Genomic DNA, 17453 nt, shown 5'->3' with positions numbered 1-17453 from the left:
GACATGTTTGATGTCTGTTGTAAAAGTCAAATGCAAAGATTTAGTACCTGGTTGGATGAAGTGGGTGAGGGAGAGGGAAGAATTTAATTAGAATCCGAGGTTTCAAGTCTGAGTAACTGAGCAGAACTTCAAGAGAGGCACTTTGTAGCAGTGAGAGGGACAGCATGAGTAGCTGGACTTTGAAAATCTGTAATTTGTTGTGTCAGCAGGCAGGCGTGGATGGAAGACCACAGGAGAAGTCGGAAACATAAATTTGGAACTTAGAAGAGTCTGAGCTAGAAATGAAACTTTTGGTGTCGTCTGCATAATGGTGCTGTGGTAAAAACTTGGGAAGTGGATGAAATCTCTGAGGGTGGGAGAAGGAAGGAATAAAGACCCTTGGAAAACGTTTAAACTGGGGAACAAGAAGGAGGGAGAGGAGCCAGCAAAGGAGGCCAAAGGAGAGAGGTAACAGGATAGGAACACCCAAAAGTGTGCATCGTGGATCACAAGGGAATGGAAGGTTCCAGAAAAGGGCTGACTTAGCAGACCCTCAGAGAAGCTAAGAAGAATAAAGCCACTTGGAGTTGTTGATTCCAAGGTTATAGGGATCAAAAGTAGCACTAGAAGGATAGGAGGTGGCCTCCAACTGGAAGGAGGGAGTAGATCAGGGGAGACAAAGGCCACACGACTGGCCTCTTTTTCAAGAATTCAACAACTGGGAAGAAGGAGAAGATGGGGTAAGGCATGTAATGGAAAGTGCTTTGTTTTGTTCTTAAGATAAAGAGGACCACTTAAATCTATTTTAGACAGTGATAAAAGAGCCATGGAGAGGATGAGTGAAGATGCACAGGCGCTCCCAGGCAGTAGCAGCAAAAACACTTCCCGTGGCAGAAATCACAGCAGGGTGAGGTTCTAAACTGTTTTCTAACCTTATCATAAAACAAGCCAGAACTCATGGAGCAGAGATCCCTACCAACTCCACACAGCAGTTCTCTTCGAGAACAAGGCAAGGACCAATGGAGCAGGGGTTTTTCCACCTCTTCTGGGGGAAATGTGTGAATTTAACCCATACATCCCAGGGCAGAGGGGGAGAAGTAGCCCTAAAGACAATCTTTAAAGAGTGAAATAACTTCTTTCAGGTGTAGGGAGAAGAGGAAACTTTGATAATAAATCTGGAGTGCAAAATATTAGGATTTTCTTTTTATAAGTATTATTTGCACGTTGTATAACTTGTAAATATTCTGGTGAGGGTTGGGGCATTTTTATCCAGTTTTTTGAAAAAGAAATAGTTAAATGCACTTAAGTACCTGAATGTTATTCTCTCACTCTATGTGAGTGAGGCCAAACACTTCCTGGAAAAAAGTAAGTAGAAAGGCAAAAAGATTGACAGTGGTTAATGAGTGAGTGCTGGCTTTGACTGCTGGAGGCCTCGGTAGGACAACTGCTGTAAACCAGTCAGCAAATGGCCTGTTCCCTTGTCCTGTCTCTTCCTATCAAGGGGACGGAAGTGGGCAGTGCTGGGCACCCAGAATGGAAAAGGGAGGAAAGAGAGAAAGAGGGACTCCCGGTTCCCAGGGAACGTGCACACCCTCCCTCTTCTGTGGGATGGGCTGGGTACCCTGTGTATTCAGAAATGGTCCCTGGGGGCCCATCGCTGTCACAGTGCCGCAGAATCCTCAGACACAGAGAAAAGCCTCAGAGGTTGTTAGCATATCTCCCTCTGGACATGAAACTGGACTCAGCACCAACAAGAGAATACCAGAGAGGATTTGCTCTCCTCCATGCTTGGATAATGCCTATTCCCTGATACCCAAAGAAGAATTAAGTATTATGCGGAACTCACACTATATTACACACTCAATCCCGAACAGCTGGGCTGCTGATAAAATCTAAAAAGAAGAGAGAACTGGCTGTTCTCCATCTATACATAATGTATTCGTAATAAATCTCTTGATGAGGAGGTATGAAGATCTCCTATTTCTGTGCAGCCCAAGGAAGCAGAACATTCGGCAAGTATCCAGTGAGTCTCATTAGCAGAGACAACCAGTATGGAAGCTCCAGGGGGACTTGCCCCACATTTCTATTAGTAACGGCAATTTTTTTTTTTTTACCTTAAATATGCTAGTAATTCTCTTGCTTGCAAAATTCATTTTGCCTAAGGATTGATAACTATGCTTTTTCTTAATAGTTACTGAATACCCTCCATGTTGTAGAGACTACATAAAAATAAAGCATCGCTTGCCACCTTTTTTTTTTTTGCTTTATTTCTGAGAGGATAGAACAGTAAAGCCATTCCCAGAATGATTTATTTTCAAGAAAATGGAAATAATAAAACATGAAACAGTAGAGTTGTGTAAAATCCTATATTATGTATGAAATGCCTACTCTACAATTTAGTAAAAAGGATAACTGGTGACAGTCAAGAGTATTCTATATGAATATAAGAATTTTGATTCTGGTGTGGGTGGTAGTGATTAAGAACAAGGTTGGTAGTGTCAGAACATGACACTTTCCTCCTAGGTTTTGCTTGCAAAGTGCAGCCGCCTGTGTGGAGCCCCCCAGGGTCAGGGCCAGTCACCAAGCCAACCAAATAATAACAGTTGACACCAGATAGAAACCAATGACAAAACAAAAGATATTTGTTAAAGATAATTTTTACTTAAGTTACTGCTGAAATATTTTCTCACTATAGTTAGAAATGTGTCTCTCGTGGTCATTTAGACTTTATAACAATAAGATCATCTCAGTGTCTAGGAGGATCCCTACCCTCTTTAAGGAAGAGAAATACAACATGCATTTGATCATTTAATAGCAGATTTGGCTTATTTGATCATTTAATAGCAGATTTGGCTTATTCAAAAAGAGGGACGTGGGCTTCCCTGGTGGCGCAGTGGTGAGAGTCCGCCTGCCGATGCAGGGGACATGGGTTCGTGCCCCGGTCTGGGAAGCTCCCACATGCCGCGGAGCAACTGGGCCCGTGAGCCATGGCCGCTGAGCCTGCGCGTCCGGAGCCTGCGCTCCGCAACGGGAGAGGCCATAACAGTGAGAGGCCCGCGTACCGCAAAAAAAAAAAAAAAAAAAAAAAAGGTATTTATTAATTAATCAATACCTTATACCAGCAATGTATGAAATTATAGTTTTACCGCAGGCTTGACAAGCTGCTAATAAGACTATGTTACTCTTATTTGTGTTTATTTCATCCCTAGCAAGCTTGAAAATTTTTGCAAGTATTTGTTCGCAATATTCTGCATGTGTGCTTGGTTCTAAATTTTTGTTGTTGTTTTCTTATCAATTGGATTATCTGTCCCAGCTCCAGTCTCAACCCCTCTCCTCACATTTATTGCTTCGTATAGGCTCCCATGATTCATTCAGTTACTGGGTAGACGAAAAGTCCCCAGTGGGGCCTGACCAAACCCCAGCTATCAAACGCCTCGCCAGGATCTCCTTGGTAAAGAAGCTCATGAAGAAATGGTCTGTGACTCAGAACCTGACATTCCGAGAACAGCTGGACGCTGGGATCCGCTACTTCGACCTGCGTGTGTCTTCCAAGCCAGGGGATGCCGACCAGGAAATCTACTTCATTCACGGGCTTTTTGGCATCAGGGTCTGGGATGGGCTGATGGAGATTGACTCGTTCCTCACACAGCACCCCCAAGAGATTGTCTTCCTGGATTTCAACCACTTCTATGCCATGGACGAGGCCCATCACAAACGCCTGATTCTCCGGATCCAGGAGGCCTTTGGGAACAAGCTGTGCTCAGCCTGCAGTGTGGAGAGTATGACGCTCCAGACGCTGTGGGAGAAGAAGAGCCAGGTAGGAGGGAACAGAGATTAGCTTCCAAGGGCAACAACGGAACTCTTTCTGCTTTTTCTGTGTCACCAGCTCTAAGGCAGCTCACTCCAGGGCTCTTGGGTCAGAAGGCATAGATTGTGTGGGATGATAAAGATCTGCACACCAGTTCATGGGCTCTAAGACGGCTCCAAGGGCTCCCCTGGGCACAGCTGAACTGGGATTAACTTGTTTGGCAATGGCCTGGCCAGAACCAGCCCCAGGCAGAGTTGTGAAATAGGACCAGTTGGCCATTACCATTTTTCTGTCTCCCATTGTATCTGTTTTCACACTCCTAGTTCCCCTTAGGGATCATCTGTCCCATCCTGTCTTCAACTCAATATCAGATAATCCCTGCCAAATATTGTTTGATAGCATTAGTTGACAAAGGCACGTGAAGTGATTCGTCTCAGAGGTGTTAGTTAACATTTTGAAAGGCCATCTCCACAGAGTTTGGGTCAGCGGGGAAGACAGTTAAGGAGGGAAGAACCCGCAAAGAGATCAAGGCTAGAGGAGCATCCCTAAGTTGAGAAGAGCCCCAAACCCAGACCCAGGAAGGACAGACTCAGGAAAAGGAGCGCGGGCCTCAGATATATTCTGTTCTGGTCCCAGAGGATGGTGGATAGTGAGAGAGGAGAGCTTCAGGAATGGTCAGCCTCCAATTTAGACTCTCTTTAAAAAAGAAAAAGCAAAAAAGTACCTTTCATTCACAGTTGCTCCCTTACTCATAGATGCATTAACCAAAGCATCTTAAAGAGGCAGTGATTTTTGAACTGAGGGAAGAGCTTTTAATTAGAAAGCAATTAAAGATTATTCCTTTGCAAATGTATGGTGAACACTAAGTATGTGGCGAGCTCCATTCTAAGCACTTGGGATAAATCAGTAAATAAAACAAAGATCCTTGCCCTAATGGAGATTTCATTCAGGTGGACGGAGATAGATCATAGATAATAAACATGATAAATACAGTATAGAGAATGTTAGAAGGTAATAAGCAATGGAAAAAGAAAGCCAGGCACAGTAAGGGGGAACCAGGGATCTGTGGGTTGGAGGGTTGGTCACAGTTTTAAATGTGTTGATCAGGGTAGCCCTCATTGAAAAGATGACATTTGAGGGAGTGAATCTATTGGGGGAAGAGCTTTCCCAGCAGAGGAACCAGTCAGAGCAGAGCCCCAAAGCAGGAGGGTCCCTGACATGGTTGAGGAAAAGCAGGGGCCACGGGACTGGAGAGCAGAGCAGGGGACGAGGTCAGAGAGATAATGGTTGATCAGGGGGCCCTTGAAGGCACTGAAAGGACTTGGCTTTTACTCTGAGTGAGGAAGGTTCTGGGAGGGTTCTGAGCACAGGGTGTTGTGGCCTGACTTAAGTTTTGATGGTATCCCTCTGGTTACTAGGAAGAGCCCTGGAAAGACAGAAGGGAAGTACAGAAACCAGTGAGGAGAGTAGTGGGAAGTGGTCAGATTTGGAATCCACCAGAAGTTAGACCTAATAGCGTTTCCTAACTGTTGGGATGTGAGGATTCCAGGATGACTCCCAGGCTCGGCCTGAGTAAATACCAGGAACAACCAGGGAAACACCAGGTGGTTTTGCACACCCGTGAAAGTGCTGAAGGTCTTTGAATCTACGAAGACTAATGAGTTAACTCTTAGTATCTGTTAAGTTTTATCTAAGCTATTTTTCTTCACTAAAACTTTTGTAAGTGATATTTTGCCAAATATTTATCACACCTCTCCCCTAAACCTAAGTTTATATCTATTCAGACTCGCAGGTCAAATTTGGAGAGATTTGGGCTTCCCTGGTGGCGCAGTGGTTGGGAGTCCGCCTGCCGATGCAGGGTACACGGGTTCGTGCCCGGTCCGGGAAGATCCCACATGCCGCGGAGCGGCTGGGCCCGTGAGCCATGGCCGCTGAGCCTGCGCGTCCGGAGCCTGTGCTCCGCGACGGGAGAGGCCACGACAGGGAGAGGCCCGCGTACCGCAAAAAAAGAAAAAAAAAAATTTGGACAGATTTTTCCCCAGTGGAATCTCTCTCTTACAATGCTAAATAACTAGTAACAAGAGGAATAACACATTTATTGAGCCTTTACAATGTACTAAGTACAGGGATTAACTCATTTAATCCTCTCAGCAACACTATGACATAGGCTGTCATTATTATCCTCATTTTACAGATGAGAAAACTGAGGCAGGGAGCAATTAAGCACCTTGCCCAAGAGAACATTGTCAGTGAGCCACAAGGGCCAGGACTCAGTCACAGGCTGTTGGGCTCTACGAGTTCCCACAGCCTTCAATGCTCTCCCAGGGCTGTTCACACATCTTGGTGATTTTCACAACTAGTGTCATAGACGATGCTAATAAAAACACTTTCTCCTTATTCGAGAGCCCTATTATCAGAAGGTCTCAGAGGGTTAGCAGAATGGGAGACAGGGAAGATCCGTGAGAGGGCTTTTGAATACGAGGATTCAGGTAAGGTTAAATTTGAGTCCAGCTAAATTTATAAACAGGTATCTGTTATAGTTTTGTAATTTTATGCACAGATAGTATTCTGGATGGGCTGCCACATTGCATACTAAATCATTTAGAAATTTGCAAGAGAAACAGGTAATTTCAGGAATAATGAATCATGTGGACAGTGAATTTCTAGCAGAACAGTAAAGATCTGTTATAGTTTTTAAGTATGGGCTAATCTGTGTCATTCAACAACCAATACCCCTAAAATTACGAAGGAAAGAGACTGTGATGATGTGTCAGAAAAAGGGAGCATGTCATCAACTTGAATTCCAGGATTTCCCTGCTCCCCTTCCTTTCCCAGAGGTTTCCCTGCTAAACCCCTTCTTAAAAGCTAAAGAGATCTCCAACAGAGCTCTCAATCATCTGCCCCCTGCTGGGGCAGTGCCATACTGGTGGTTAAACTTTAAATATTCATTATATAATGAACTGCCTTGCATGTAACCCCCAGAGTATTTTATTACTTCAGTTTGATAGAAAAAAGTGTACCACCATTCAGTCACATTTCATGTACTCAATATGCAGTTATATCACAGCTCACAGGTATGTATTGGTATATTAGTGGTTATGAGTTTTGAGGGTACAGTGAATTGGAAGATTTCATCTACAACTTGGCAGTATTTAGAATCTTAATGAGAAGGTAAGAATATGTGCTGCTAGTAAACTATAAGACAACTGATAACATACAATTACAAGGCAAAACTGCCTCAAACGTGCTGTATGAAAAAAAGGGTTTTGTAATCCATCAATTGAAAAATAGTACGTAGTATAAATCTGCATCCTAGGGGCCCCTGTAAAAGAATGATCAAAATAAGAAGAGGTCAATTAAAGAATAATTCTTAAAGGAAATGAGATTTTAAATCTGAGTCTCGAGAGAAAACCTGCATATGAATTGCTGAGCTGGAGGGAAGAATATCTCAGACAGAAAATACAGCAGAGCGAGGTCGGGAGTCAGACGCAAAACACAGGCCCTGGGCAAGACTTACTGCCCCCCAGAATTCTGTAGAATGAGGGCTGGTTTACTAAGCCAAGCTCCTACGTAAACAGAAATTCCCCCTATAACCTTTAGGATCAAATTACTTGAGAAGGCTCTTGAGGAAAGCCATAAAGCCCCTTTTGTAGAATGTGTCCTTTTTGCTCGTTCTCCAAGACTGAGTGAAGAACAGCACTTTCCTTTCATCCCCTGACCCTCTGCTCAGGGGCCAGGCAGCATGGGAAATGGTCTGACAGGCCCTGTCGAAGGATCCCACAGCCTCCCGCCTCGCCCACAGTCCATCTCACAGCCCAGCTTTTCACACTTACAGATGCTGGAGACCCCAGCCTTCCAAACTAGCCAGTTACAACGCCAGCAGGAAATCTTCCCCAATCTCCCAGGCAACCTGCTTACGATGAGCCTGTGATTAACCTCATTAACCCATGTGTTTACCACCAACATCATTAGCGGGCAGTCAGACATTACTCAAAGCCATTAAAAGCAGCAAGAACAACTAGCCTGTTCAGTGCTTTGAGCCTGGTGCTCCCTAGCTCTAGGCCTTTAGGAGCAGTTAGGCTAAACGCACCCCGGAAACAAGACACACATTCAGAGCTCTTGCCCTTGGGTGCCAGGAGAATTATGCTGTGAGCCCAGCTATTCGAGGACTGCGGTCCACGGAGTGTAAATACACACAATGGACATTCCTCCAGGGAAGAATCGCTGGTACCCGGGAGGAGAAAAAACATAGTACTTCTGGAAACCTAAGCATCAGAGCTCTGAATTGGGACAATCGAAATAGCAATTCCCTGTCTCTCTGCTGCCTTCAGAAACTAATTAATGCCGTGGATGTGGCTTGCTAATTATTTGCAAAATCACTACCATCCTGAGAGGTCCCACTGGAGACCCATCCGGTACTCGAAGTCTTCCCTGCCTCACATAGCTCACTCCCTCCCTCTCCCGGGAAGGGCAGTTTCATTCAGAGTCAGCACGGGCAACTGAAAACCTACATCCTCCCAAATTCAGTTCAGTGTATTGATCTCAACCCAAGAGCTAAGGGTCAATTTCGTGAGCATAGGAGTCGTAACTTATAGATAGGACTAACCGCTGAGGTTCTCCACCTGGGGTCCAGAGGTTCCCAAGGGGAGTGGGTTAGGGTAGAATTTAAGAAGTCTGTGAATTTGGATGGGAAAAGCACTACATACTGGCTTTTAACCTCTAACTGAAAATCCGTATAACCACTGATTATGTGTGAGCAGTCACCCATGGCAGTGTCGGCAGTGTTGGCAGTGTTGGCAGTGTTGGCAACTCCCTATGACTTTGTCCCCACAGAAACCACAGATATTCATTTAGTGCAGATATCTTGAAATATTGTGTATACTCATCATTTACTCAAAATTATGGAACTTATTAGACTTAAAACAAAATATTTTTAATGAGTTTATTATGAAGTGCATACATTAATTAATTTATTACAGATTTACTTATTATGTTGATAGCTATATTTCCATCTCATTGATTTTCTTTGTAATCCTATCTATTTTATTTTAGACATTCATTTAAAACCATCTGAGAGGGGTTCAGGAGTTTACCATACTTCCAAAGGTGTTCATGACCCCCAAAACGTTAAAAACTTCAAGTCAGGCATATAGCAAGTGCTTAAATCTTTGCTTATTAATTTTTCTAAAAAAATATGTATATAAACATTTTTGAATTTCCACGTGTGTTTGTATTTGTGCGCCTTTCCTCCTAGCAATCCATCAGTGTGAAGCCGGGAGTTAACACTCAGCTTGTTCATGAACTGCCCTCCTTTATTTGTTCTGAACGTTTCAGGTTCTCATCTTCTATCACTGTCCCTTCTACAAGCAATACCCCTTCCTATGGCCTGGAAAGAAGATCCCCGCACCCTGGGCAAATACCACAAGTGTGCGCAAGCTCATCCTCTTCTTGGAGACCACGCTGAGTGAGCGCTCTCCCCACGGATCCTTCCATGTGTCTCAAGCGATCCTCACGCCCAGAGTGAAGACCATCGCCCGGGGCCTGGTTGGCGGCCTCAAGAACACGCTGGTCCATAGGTAAGAATTTGCTTCCTTTTCACAAGTGAGGGTTAAAAAAAAAAAGTTTTTATCTTGATTCTCTTCTGAATAAACAGCAAACAGCAGTAAAACCATATACCTTGAAGATTTAAAATAACAAAACAAAACCCCAAAAACCTTATATTTGAAAAAGTTGTGTACTTGAGGTGTCTTGCATTAACCGTGGCCAAAGGATCTCTAAACACTCTGTTAAAATGTACATATTATAACATAAATACCCTCTAAATTTCAATATGGAGACAAAGCACTTTCAGCCACCACCAATCCGTTCACGTCTGGCTGGAGATGCCATCATGTTCCTGCCCCTGCCCTCGAAGCTGGCCCAAGCACTCACTCTCTTAAGAAGCATTAAATGAGACTGCTTAGGGATTCAGAGATGACCCTCCCAGGATTTAGGATGTCCTTTCTCCCTTCCTTAGTGACAGTGAGTCCTAAGAAGCAGCTCAGGATGCCACCTACCATGCCATAGCTTCAGATACTTCCTTGGAGCAGAACTGATCCTGACTGTACAATTAGGCAGGAGAAGCTCCAGAAACGTTGTGTTAGATGATGTTCGTTATCCTGGGCACCAATAAATGATAGGGGTCGTCAAGAAAAAGGATGGCTTGTGTCTATGTACATGTATGTGTGTATGCCTATGCCTGTGTATAAAGGGAATGTTATAAATACATTTGGCTAACAGGGCATCCCTCACGATCCAAGCTGAGGAAACCAGTATGTTTGGATAACAAGGGATATTTACGAGAATCACTTTGGTTCCTGAGTTCCAGGTGCTGAGCACCAGAGTTCAGATAATGAAAGATTCATCAAAAAACGTGTCCCTGTCTATTTGGATAGTTTGGATATGACTTCTGATAACAGGTGTTCACCTGGCAGGAGTTTAGATGACGAACTGAGAGCTTCTGATTGTGCTGGCCGTGAACAGAACCAGAAACCTCTTTCTGTGTGGCTCTACTAAGTCTTCACTGAATTACCTGTGCTTAACTTGGGAGAGAGAGTTTCATAAACCAAGACCAGAATCATGAACTTTCCTTTTTATAGTACATGCTCATATATCCATACCATTTCCTCATGCCTTTGGTAAATTTGTAGATTAACATTATTTATTTATTTAGCGATGAACAGGAGCTAGGCCCAAAGACACAAGATGAATAATCTAGTCATTGCCCCCACAGACGTACATTCTATCGGGAAAAATAAACATGTAAATTTCTATGTAACACTGTGAAAATCACTATAATAAAGTCTGTGCAGAGTGCTGTACTTGTAAGGAAGAGGAAGTCTTTAAAAATAAGGATGTGTTATATCTGTATAGTGTATTCTGAATATAGAGCACTCTCTTGCAGATGATTTCATTAGGTTCTTAAAGTAAGCCAGCCTCCAGGAGGGCACGTTGTCTAAAGCATGTTATTGTCCCCACTTCAGATGGGCCCAATGAGGTTAAGTGACCCAGACCCCCAAAGCTAGTAAGAGTCAGTATTACATCCCATCCGTGGACTTCTGATTGTTGGACCATTGCCCCTTTCAGCATCCAAGCACTGACTTGTATGTAGCACATTTCAGTGCCCTGTTCCTTTCTGCTCCACTGGTCTGTGATTGTCTCACTAGCACCTGAATCCGGTCAGCTCTTACTGGCTACAATTCTGAACCCACAAAGTCACAATGCTTTTCATACTCGTGAGTTCCTGCATCTTTAATCTGGCTGCAGATGAAGCACAAGGCTCTTCCACTGAGAGGTAACGATGGCGCACGCGCCCGAAGTCCCAGCATCCTAGCACGCCAGAGCCTTAACCTGCTGGCTGCAAGCACGCGTCTGGGAGATTGGAAGGATACTGGGGCATCTCGCCGCCTGCTGGTCACAAGAATGTTACCGAGATGCATTAGGCTTCCTAGGCCTCCACATCAGCTGCTTTGGTCAAGTTTGTTCCCAAACACCAGCACGACATGTGGCTGTCATTTCCCCTGGGCTATTGAACGAGCGTGTTGACTTAAAAAAGTATATATGCACAACGTGAGAGCTGCGAGTTAAGTTTTATTGGGGGCAGAATGAGGACTGAAGCCCAGGAGACAGCGTTTCAGATAACTCTGAGAAGCTGCTCCGAGGAGGCGAGGGGGGAAGCCAGGATACAGAGGAGTTTTGCAACAAAGGGCAGGTTGTCGGGAACATCAGAAGATTATTGCTAATTAAAGAAAACCAGATATCTCAAGGTAAGGAATTTAGCGCTTTTCTATGTACGGAAGATGCAAGAGTCTTGGCTCACTGAAATCATTCCTTTGATACGCACCTCAGCCATCTGGGGCCAGTATCCTGACACATCCTGAGTTTCCTCAGGGCTCACCGCAGGGAGTGGCTGCAGTCTGGCGGGCTGCTAGATGGCAGGTATTCTTTTCAGCCCTGAGTTTCCTCGGCTCACGTTTGAGGGGTATAGTCATTGGTGGCTGTGACATCCTTTGTTTATTGACATGGCAGGAAATATTTCATTTCTCAAGCATATGGAAGAAGCAGTTGTCACAGGCCTTCCCTGAGAGCCAACACCCAGAAGGTCTGTCGTAAGGCACACGGGGTGCTGTCAGACTGGTCCTGGGCACCAGTTATCAGCTTAACCGAGAGGAAAAGACAAGGTGTATTTTCCTATAAATGTAGTGGTGGTTTTCTCAGCAGGCAGTTAACCCCCCCTTCCCGCTAACTCTTAGGTCAACTTTGGACTTGAGATTTTGTTTGCTTGAAGCCATGAAAAATATATCCATTCTTATCTCCATTTCATTAAGATCTTCTTGTGAGTTTCTATCTTGATCTTTCGTTTGGAACATATTTCTCTGTCTCCTCTTTTGCCTGACTCTCTGTGCCAACTACCTCCCCAGTCTTGAAGGAGTGACCTTGTGCAGGTGATGTCCCGAGGGCCCAGAGCTCGGGGCACAGGGGGTGTCCCCTGTGTGGTGCGCCTACCTGCTGTGGTGCAGGGGTAAAACATAGCCATTCTGACTGAATTTCTAAGGTAGTTTTCCCTAGATTCTTAGAAACCTTGCACTCCCACTGAAATCAGATGAAAGCAAATTTTGCTTAAGCCTGAGGGCACAGCAGCATGGGGCCGCAGAAGGGGACACAGACTGAAACCAGAGGCGCAAGGTTGAAGCCTGACTTGGTTCCTGTTACGGACTGAATTGTGTTCCCTGGAATTTCACATGTTGAAGCCCTAATCTCCAGTACCTCAGAACATGGCTATATCTGGAGATAGGGCCTTTAAAGAGCTGGTAAAGTTGGGCTTCCCTGGTGGCGCAGTGGTTGAGAGTCCGCCTGCCGATGCGGGGGACACGGGTTCGAGCCCTGGTCCGGGAAGATCCCACATGCCGAGGAGCGGCTGGGCCCGTGAGCCATGGCCGCTGAGCCTGCGCGTCCGGAGCCTGTGCTCTGCAACGGGAGAGGCCACAACAGTGAGAGGCCCACGGACCACAAAAAACAAAAACAAAAAAAAACTGGTAAAGTTAAAACGAGGCCATTCGGGTGGGTCCTAATCCAGTCTGCCTGGTGTCCTTATAGGACAAGGAAATTAGGACACACAGAGACACTGGGGATGGGTGTGCACAGAGAGCAAACCCTGTGAGGACACAGGGAGAAGGTGGCCATGTGCACGCCAAAGAGAGAGGCCTCAGGAGAAACCAAAACTGCTGACACCTTTATCTTGGACTTTCAGCCTCTAGAGCTGTGAGGAAATAAACTTACGTTGTTTAAGCCACCCAGTCTGTGGCGTTTTCTTACAGCAGCCCTAGAAAATTAACACAGTGCCTTAGAAACAGACTACCTGGGCTTGCCTGGTGGCGCAGTGGTTGAGAATCTGCCTGCCGATGCAGGGGACACGGGTTCGAGCCCTGGTCTGGGAGGATCCCACATGCCACAGAGCAACTAGGCCCGTGACCACAACTACTGAAGCTGCGTGTCTGGAGCCTGTGCTCCGCAACAAGAGAGGCCGCGATAGTGAGAGGCCCGCGCACCGCGATGAAGAGTGGCCTCCGCTCACAACTAGAGAAAGCCCTCGCACAGAAGCAAAGACCCAACACAGCCAAAAATTAATTAATTAATTAATAAACTCCTACCCCCAACATCTTCTTTAAAAAAAAAACAGACCGCCTTTGACAAATTTCCTGAGGTCTCTGAGCTGTGGGTTGTCTTACCAGATAAGTGGGGTTGATAAAACCGCACAAGATTATGGAGTCTTAACAGGAAAGCGTCTCCCACAGTGCCTGGCACAAGACAGGCATGCCATGCCCATCCCTGCACTGGACCAGCCCTGCTCTCAGTGGGCCTCTAAGCCAGGGGGAAGCTTCTGAGCTGCTGCTCTGCAGCCCTTGGGATTCAGTGCCTCACGGCCCCACAGCAGTATCTGACTCAGCCGTCTGCACTGATCTCTTGGTAAAGAAATCTTGGTAAAGAGGTCTTGGTGAAGAGGTCTTGGTGAAGGCCAAGAGTTAAGAGAATAGAGCGGCCCCTGCTCAGTGGGTTCTGCATTTCCTCGTTATTCGATCCTTGTGCGCAATCCTGCTTATTTGATCCTTGCCCTGGGGAAGGCTGACACGAGAACCCGTAGCTGACACAGAGCTCTTTGTCACGGAGGGGAGACCACAGGTGCTCGCCTTTCCCTCTGCTCGGCCTCCAGGCCTCCAGGGATCCTCCACGGGCTGGCTCTGGCTGGAGTCGGCTGGAGGTGCCTTGACCAAACCTTTCATTCTCATTTCCCCGTGATGACCAGAAGGTGGTGCCAGAGTCTCATACTTAAACATGGACCAGCGGATTTTTTAAAAGGAAGGTGAAATGCATCAGGCTCAGGGCTGCTGTGGCCTTCGTGCGGGCCCCTCTGTGTTCCAGGTCTGTGTCTCCAAGGGATGACTGCATTTGTGACCCTTCCCTCTCAGGACACAGTTTGTCACCTAAGCAGCAGGATGTGACCACTTTAGGAAGTCTTCTTACCCCCACCCCCAAATCTCTACCATTTATGATTCCTTCTCTGGTCCCCAACACTTACAGAGTACTTATTATATCCCAGGCCCTCTTCTAAGTACTTTACACATATTACTTTATTTAATTCCCCCAAATCTATATGAAGTTTTATTATTATCCCCATTTTACAGGGGGAGAGACTGAGGCACAGAGAAACTGAATAGGTTATGGTCAAATCAAGGGTACTACTAAATTGTCAGGAGTTCCAGTTAAGAATGGAAGTACCCCTGTGATATTGGCTTATTAAGTCATAATCAGCTATGAATATAAAAATGCAGATCAATTTGTGAGATGTGTTTTAGCCCATGGCTGATCATAGAGTCTGCTGAGCGAGGGAAGAGACCCAGGACTGATTACAGTTGTCACGATAAAAGGAAAAGAAAGTGGAGAAGGACAAAATGCTTCAAGGCCTTGACAGGGTTGCCTAGAGAGAGACTGAGAAGTTGAATGTACACTCAGAGGAGAGAAGACAGCTTCAGAGGCACAAGGCGGGGAGAAGATGACAACCAAGGACAGTGTTACCAAAAGAAGAGAAAGGGGCCATTAAGAAATAAACTTAGCTTATTTTCAGTTTTTACCCAGAGAAAATCCTTCCTAAAAACAACCTCCAGTCTCTTAACCAAAACGTAAGCCCTGGTTTGTGTCTTCCTTATAGCATCCTCAGTGTCGCAAGTATTCAGTGAGCTATTGTCACCATGATGCAAAGCTGAGTACTTCATTACTCCCTCCTCTATACCACCCGTGGTATTTTACACTTACTACTAATATAGGAACTATCACATTAAACTGTCATCGTTTGTTTACATCTCTGAATTGTGAGCTTGTTTGGATCACATTCTGGCTTTCACATAGAAATTATAACATGAGACTGACAGACTGCATTTGTAAGACAACTGAGCAAGCATTGGTCCAATAAGAAGCCACACGTGCTGCTGGAATAACTGTATATCCATATGGCAAAAGTGAACCTTGGCCCCTGCTTCACACCATATATAAAAATTAACTTGAGATGGATCTTAGATCTAAACATAAAAGCTAAAATTATAAAACAGGAAAGTATCTTGTGACTTGGGAGTAGGCAGAAGTTTCTTAGGTCACAGAAACCATAAAAGAAAAAAAAAAGATAAATTAGACTCCATCAAAATTAAGGAATTCAGCTCACCAAAATATGCCATTGAGAAAATTAATAGGCAAGCTACAGGTGGGGATAAAATATTCAAAAAGCGTATCTGACAAAAGGCTAGTATCCAGAATATATAAGTAACATCTACAACTCAACAATTAAAGGAAAAAGAGCAAAAGAGAGAATGGGTAAAGGAACTGAGCAGATGCTTCCCAAAGAAGATACACAAATGGCCAATAAGTACATGACAAACTGCCCAACATCATTAGTGATCAGAAAAATGCAAACTAAAACACTGTGAGATAACTTTACACATCCGCCAGAACAGCTAAAATTAAAAAGATTTATAGCACCAAATTTAAGAGAGGATGTGAAGCAAACAGAACTCGCATACTTTGTTCATGGAATGTACAATGGAACAACCTCTTTGGGTAAAGATCTGGAAATTTCTTTTAAAACCAAATGTAAACCTAACATATAATAAAACAACTTCACTCTTTGGTACTTACCCAAAAGAAATGAAAATAAATGTCCACAAAAAAGACTTGTGTAAGGATGACCATAACAGCTCTATTCATAATATCCAAAAACTGGAAACAGTCCATTTATCCATCAATAGGAAAATGGATAAATTACAGTATATTCATACAATGGAATACTATCCAATGACTAAAAAAGAGAACAACTTGCTGATGCATGCAACAACATGGATGAATTTCAAAACCATAATGCTGAGTGAAAGAGCCTCACACACAGGAATGCATGGCTTATGTGTAATTCTAGACCAGGCGAATTTAATCTGTGTTTTTTTAAAAACAACAATAACAACAACAGTATAATTATTGCCTCTGGAAGAATGGGGGCAGGGATCGATGGGAAAGGTGAATGCAGAACCTTCTGGGGTGCTGGTAATGTTCTATACCTTGAGATGGGTATGGGTTATATATATACATTTGTCAAAACTCAACCAGTGTTCACTTAAGCTGTGTGCATTTTACTGGGTATAAACATTACGTCAAAAGGGAAACAGGTTGAAAACAAATACTGAACCCTAGATCTGCATGCTGAGATACTGAGGGGAATGTGTCATAGATGTTTGCAGTTGGAATTTGTCAAAAATGTAAGCTGGATTGATGCCCAGATATATGGTAAGCAAGTATAGTAAAATGTTAGTGGTAGAATCTAGATGGTGGACATGCTCACTGTAAATTTCTTTCAGTGTTGCGATATGTTTGAAAAGTTTCATGATAAAATTTCGTGGTACAAAAAAATTAAAGAACTCACCAATAATTAGCCTCTTGATCTTAGTTTTTCAAGGTCCTGTTGACATGGTATGTCTTTGGTGATTGAGGCGAAGAATTTCTTCTTCCAGCACAGAAACCCTAAAAGTACAGTTCTCTAATGGACTAGACATCACTCTGTCCCTGAAAAAGATTTAAGCTTAAAGGGACAAATTTGGTGTCCCTTTATGACACCATGAGCTTATGCCTCTGTTGATACGCTTTTGTTACATTAACAGAAATGTTTTCTTTCCCGTTTCTCAACGCTGCTCTCTGTTCTCTCTTGCCCCAACACTCTCCTGTGTAGGAATCTTCCTGCCATCCTGGACTGGGTGAAGACTCAGAAGCCTGGAGCCCTGGGTGTCAACATCATCACGTCTGACTTCGTGGACCTGGTGGACTTTGCCACAGCTGTCATTGAATTGAATGACCTCCTACAGGAGGATAGAGCTTTGGCTAAATGCTGATTTAACTTGTTATTTAACCTAATATTGAAGTTGTTGATCCAGGCTAGAGTTCTGAAGGGTTTCTTGTTAAGTTGGCCCCTGGGCAGTGATGGTGAAGGGAGTCAGAGGAGGGGATATTTTTTTTTCCCCTCCTCACAGGGCCATTTGGATAAAATTACAGGGCTTTTAATTGCATTTTTCCCAAATGAGACTTTGTAAAAACTTAA

The 17453-nt window shown here is 44.3% G+C and overlaps 1 protein-coding gene across 1 annotated transcript in view; it reads left to right on the top strand.

The window, feature by feature from the left end:
- The window catches only part of PLCXD2 (phosphatidylinositol specific phospholipase C X domain containing 2), a 43203-nt gene extending 25956 nt beyond the window's left edge, over nt 1-17247 (top strand). The window contains exons 2-4 of the mRNA XM_060149349.1: nt 3336-3796; nt 9122-9363; nt 17088-17247. Of these exons, the coding sequence (XP_060005332.1) occupies nt 3336-3796; nt 9122-9363; nt 17088-17247 (863 nt within the window). The remainder of the gene's footprint in view (nt 1-3335; nt 3797-9121; nt 9364-17087) is intronic.
- Nucleotides 17248-17453: the final 206 nt, after the last annotated feature.

Source organism: Lagenorhynchus albirostris, chromosome 5 (assembly GCF_949774975.1).
Source record: "Lagenorhynchus albirostris chromosome 5, mLagAlb1.1, whole genome shotgun sequence".
Lineage (NCBI taxonomy): Eukaryota > Metazoa > Chordata > Mammalia > Artiodactyla > Delphinidae > Lagenorhynchus > Lagenorhynchus albirostris.
Note: the sequence above shows the minus strand (reverse complement) of the source record. Positions and strands in the feature narration are given on the sequence as shown.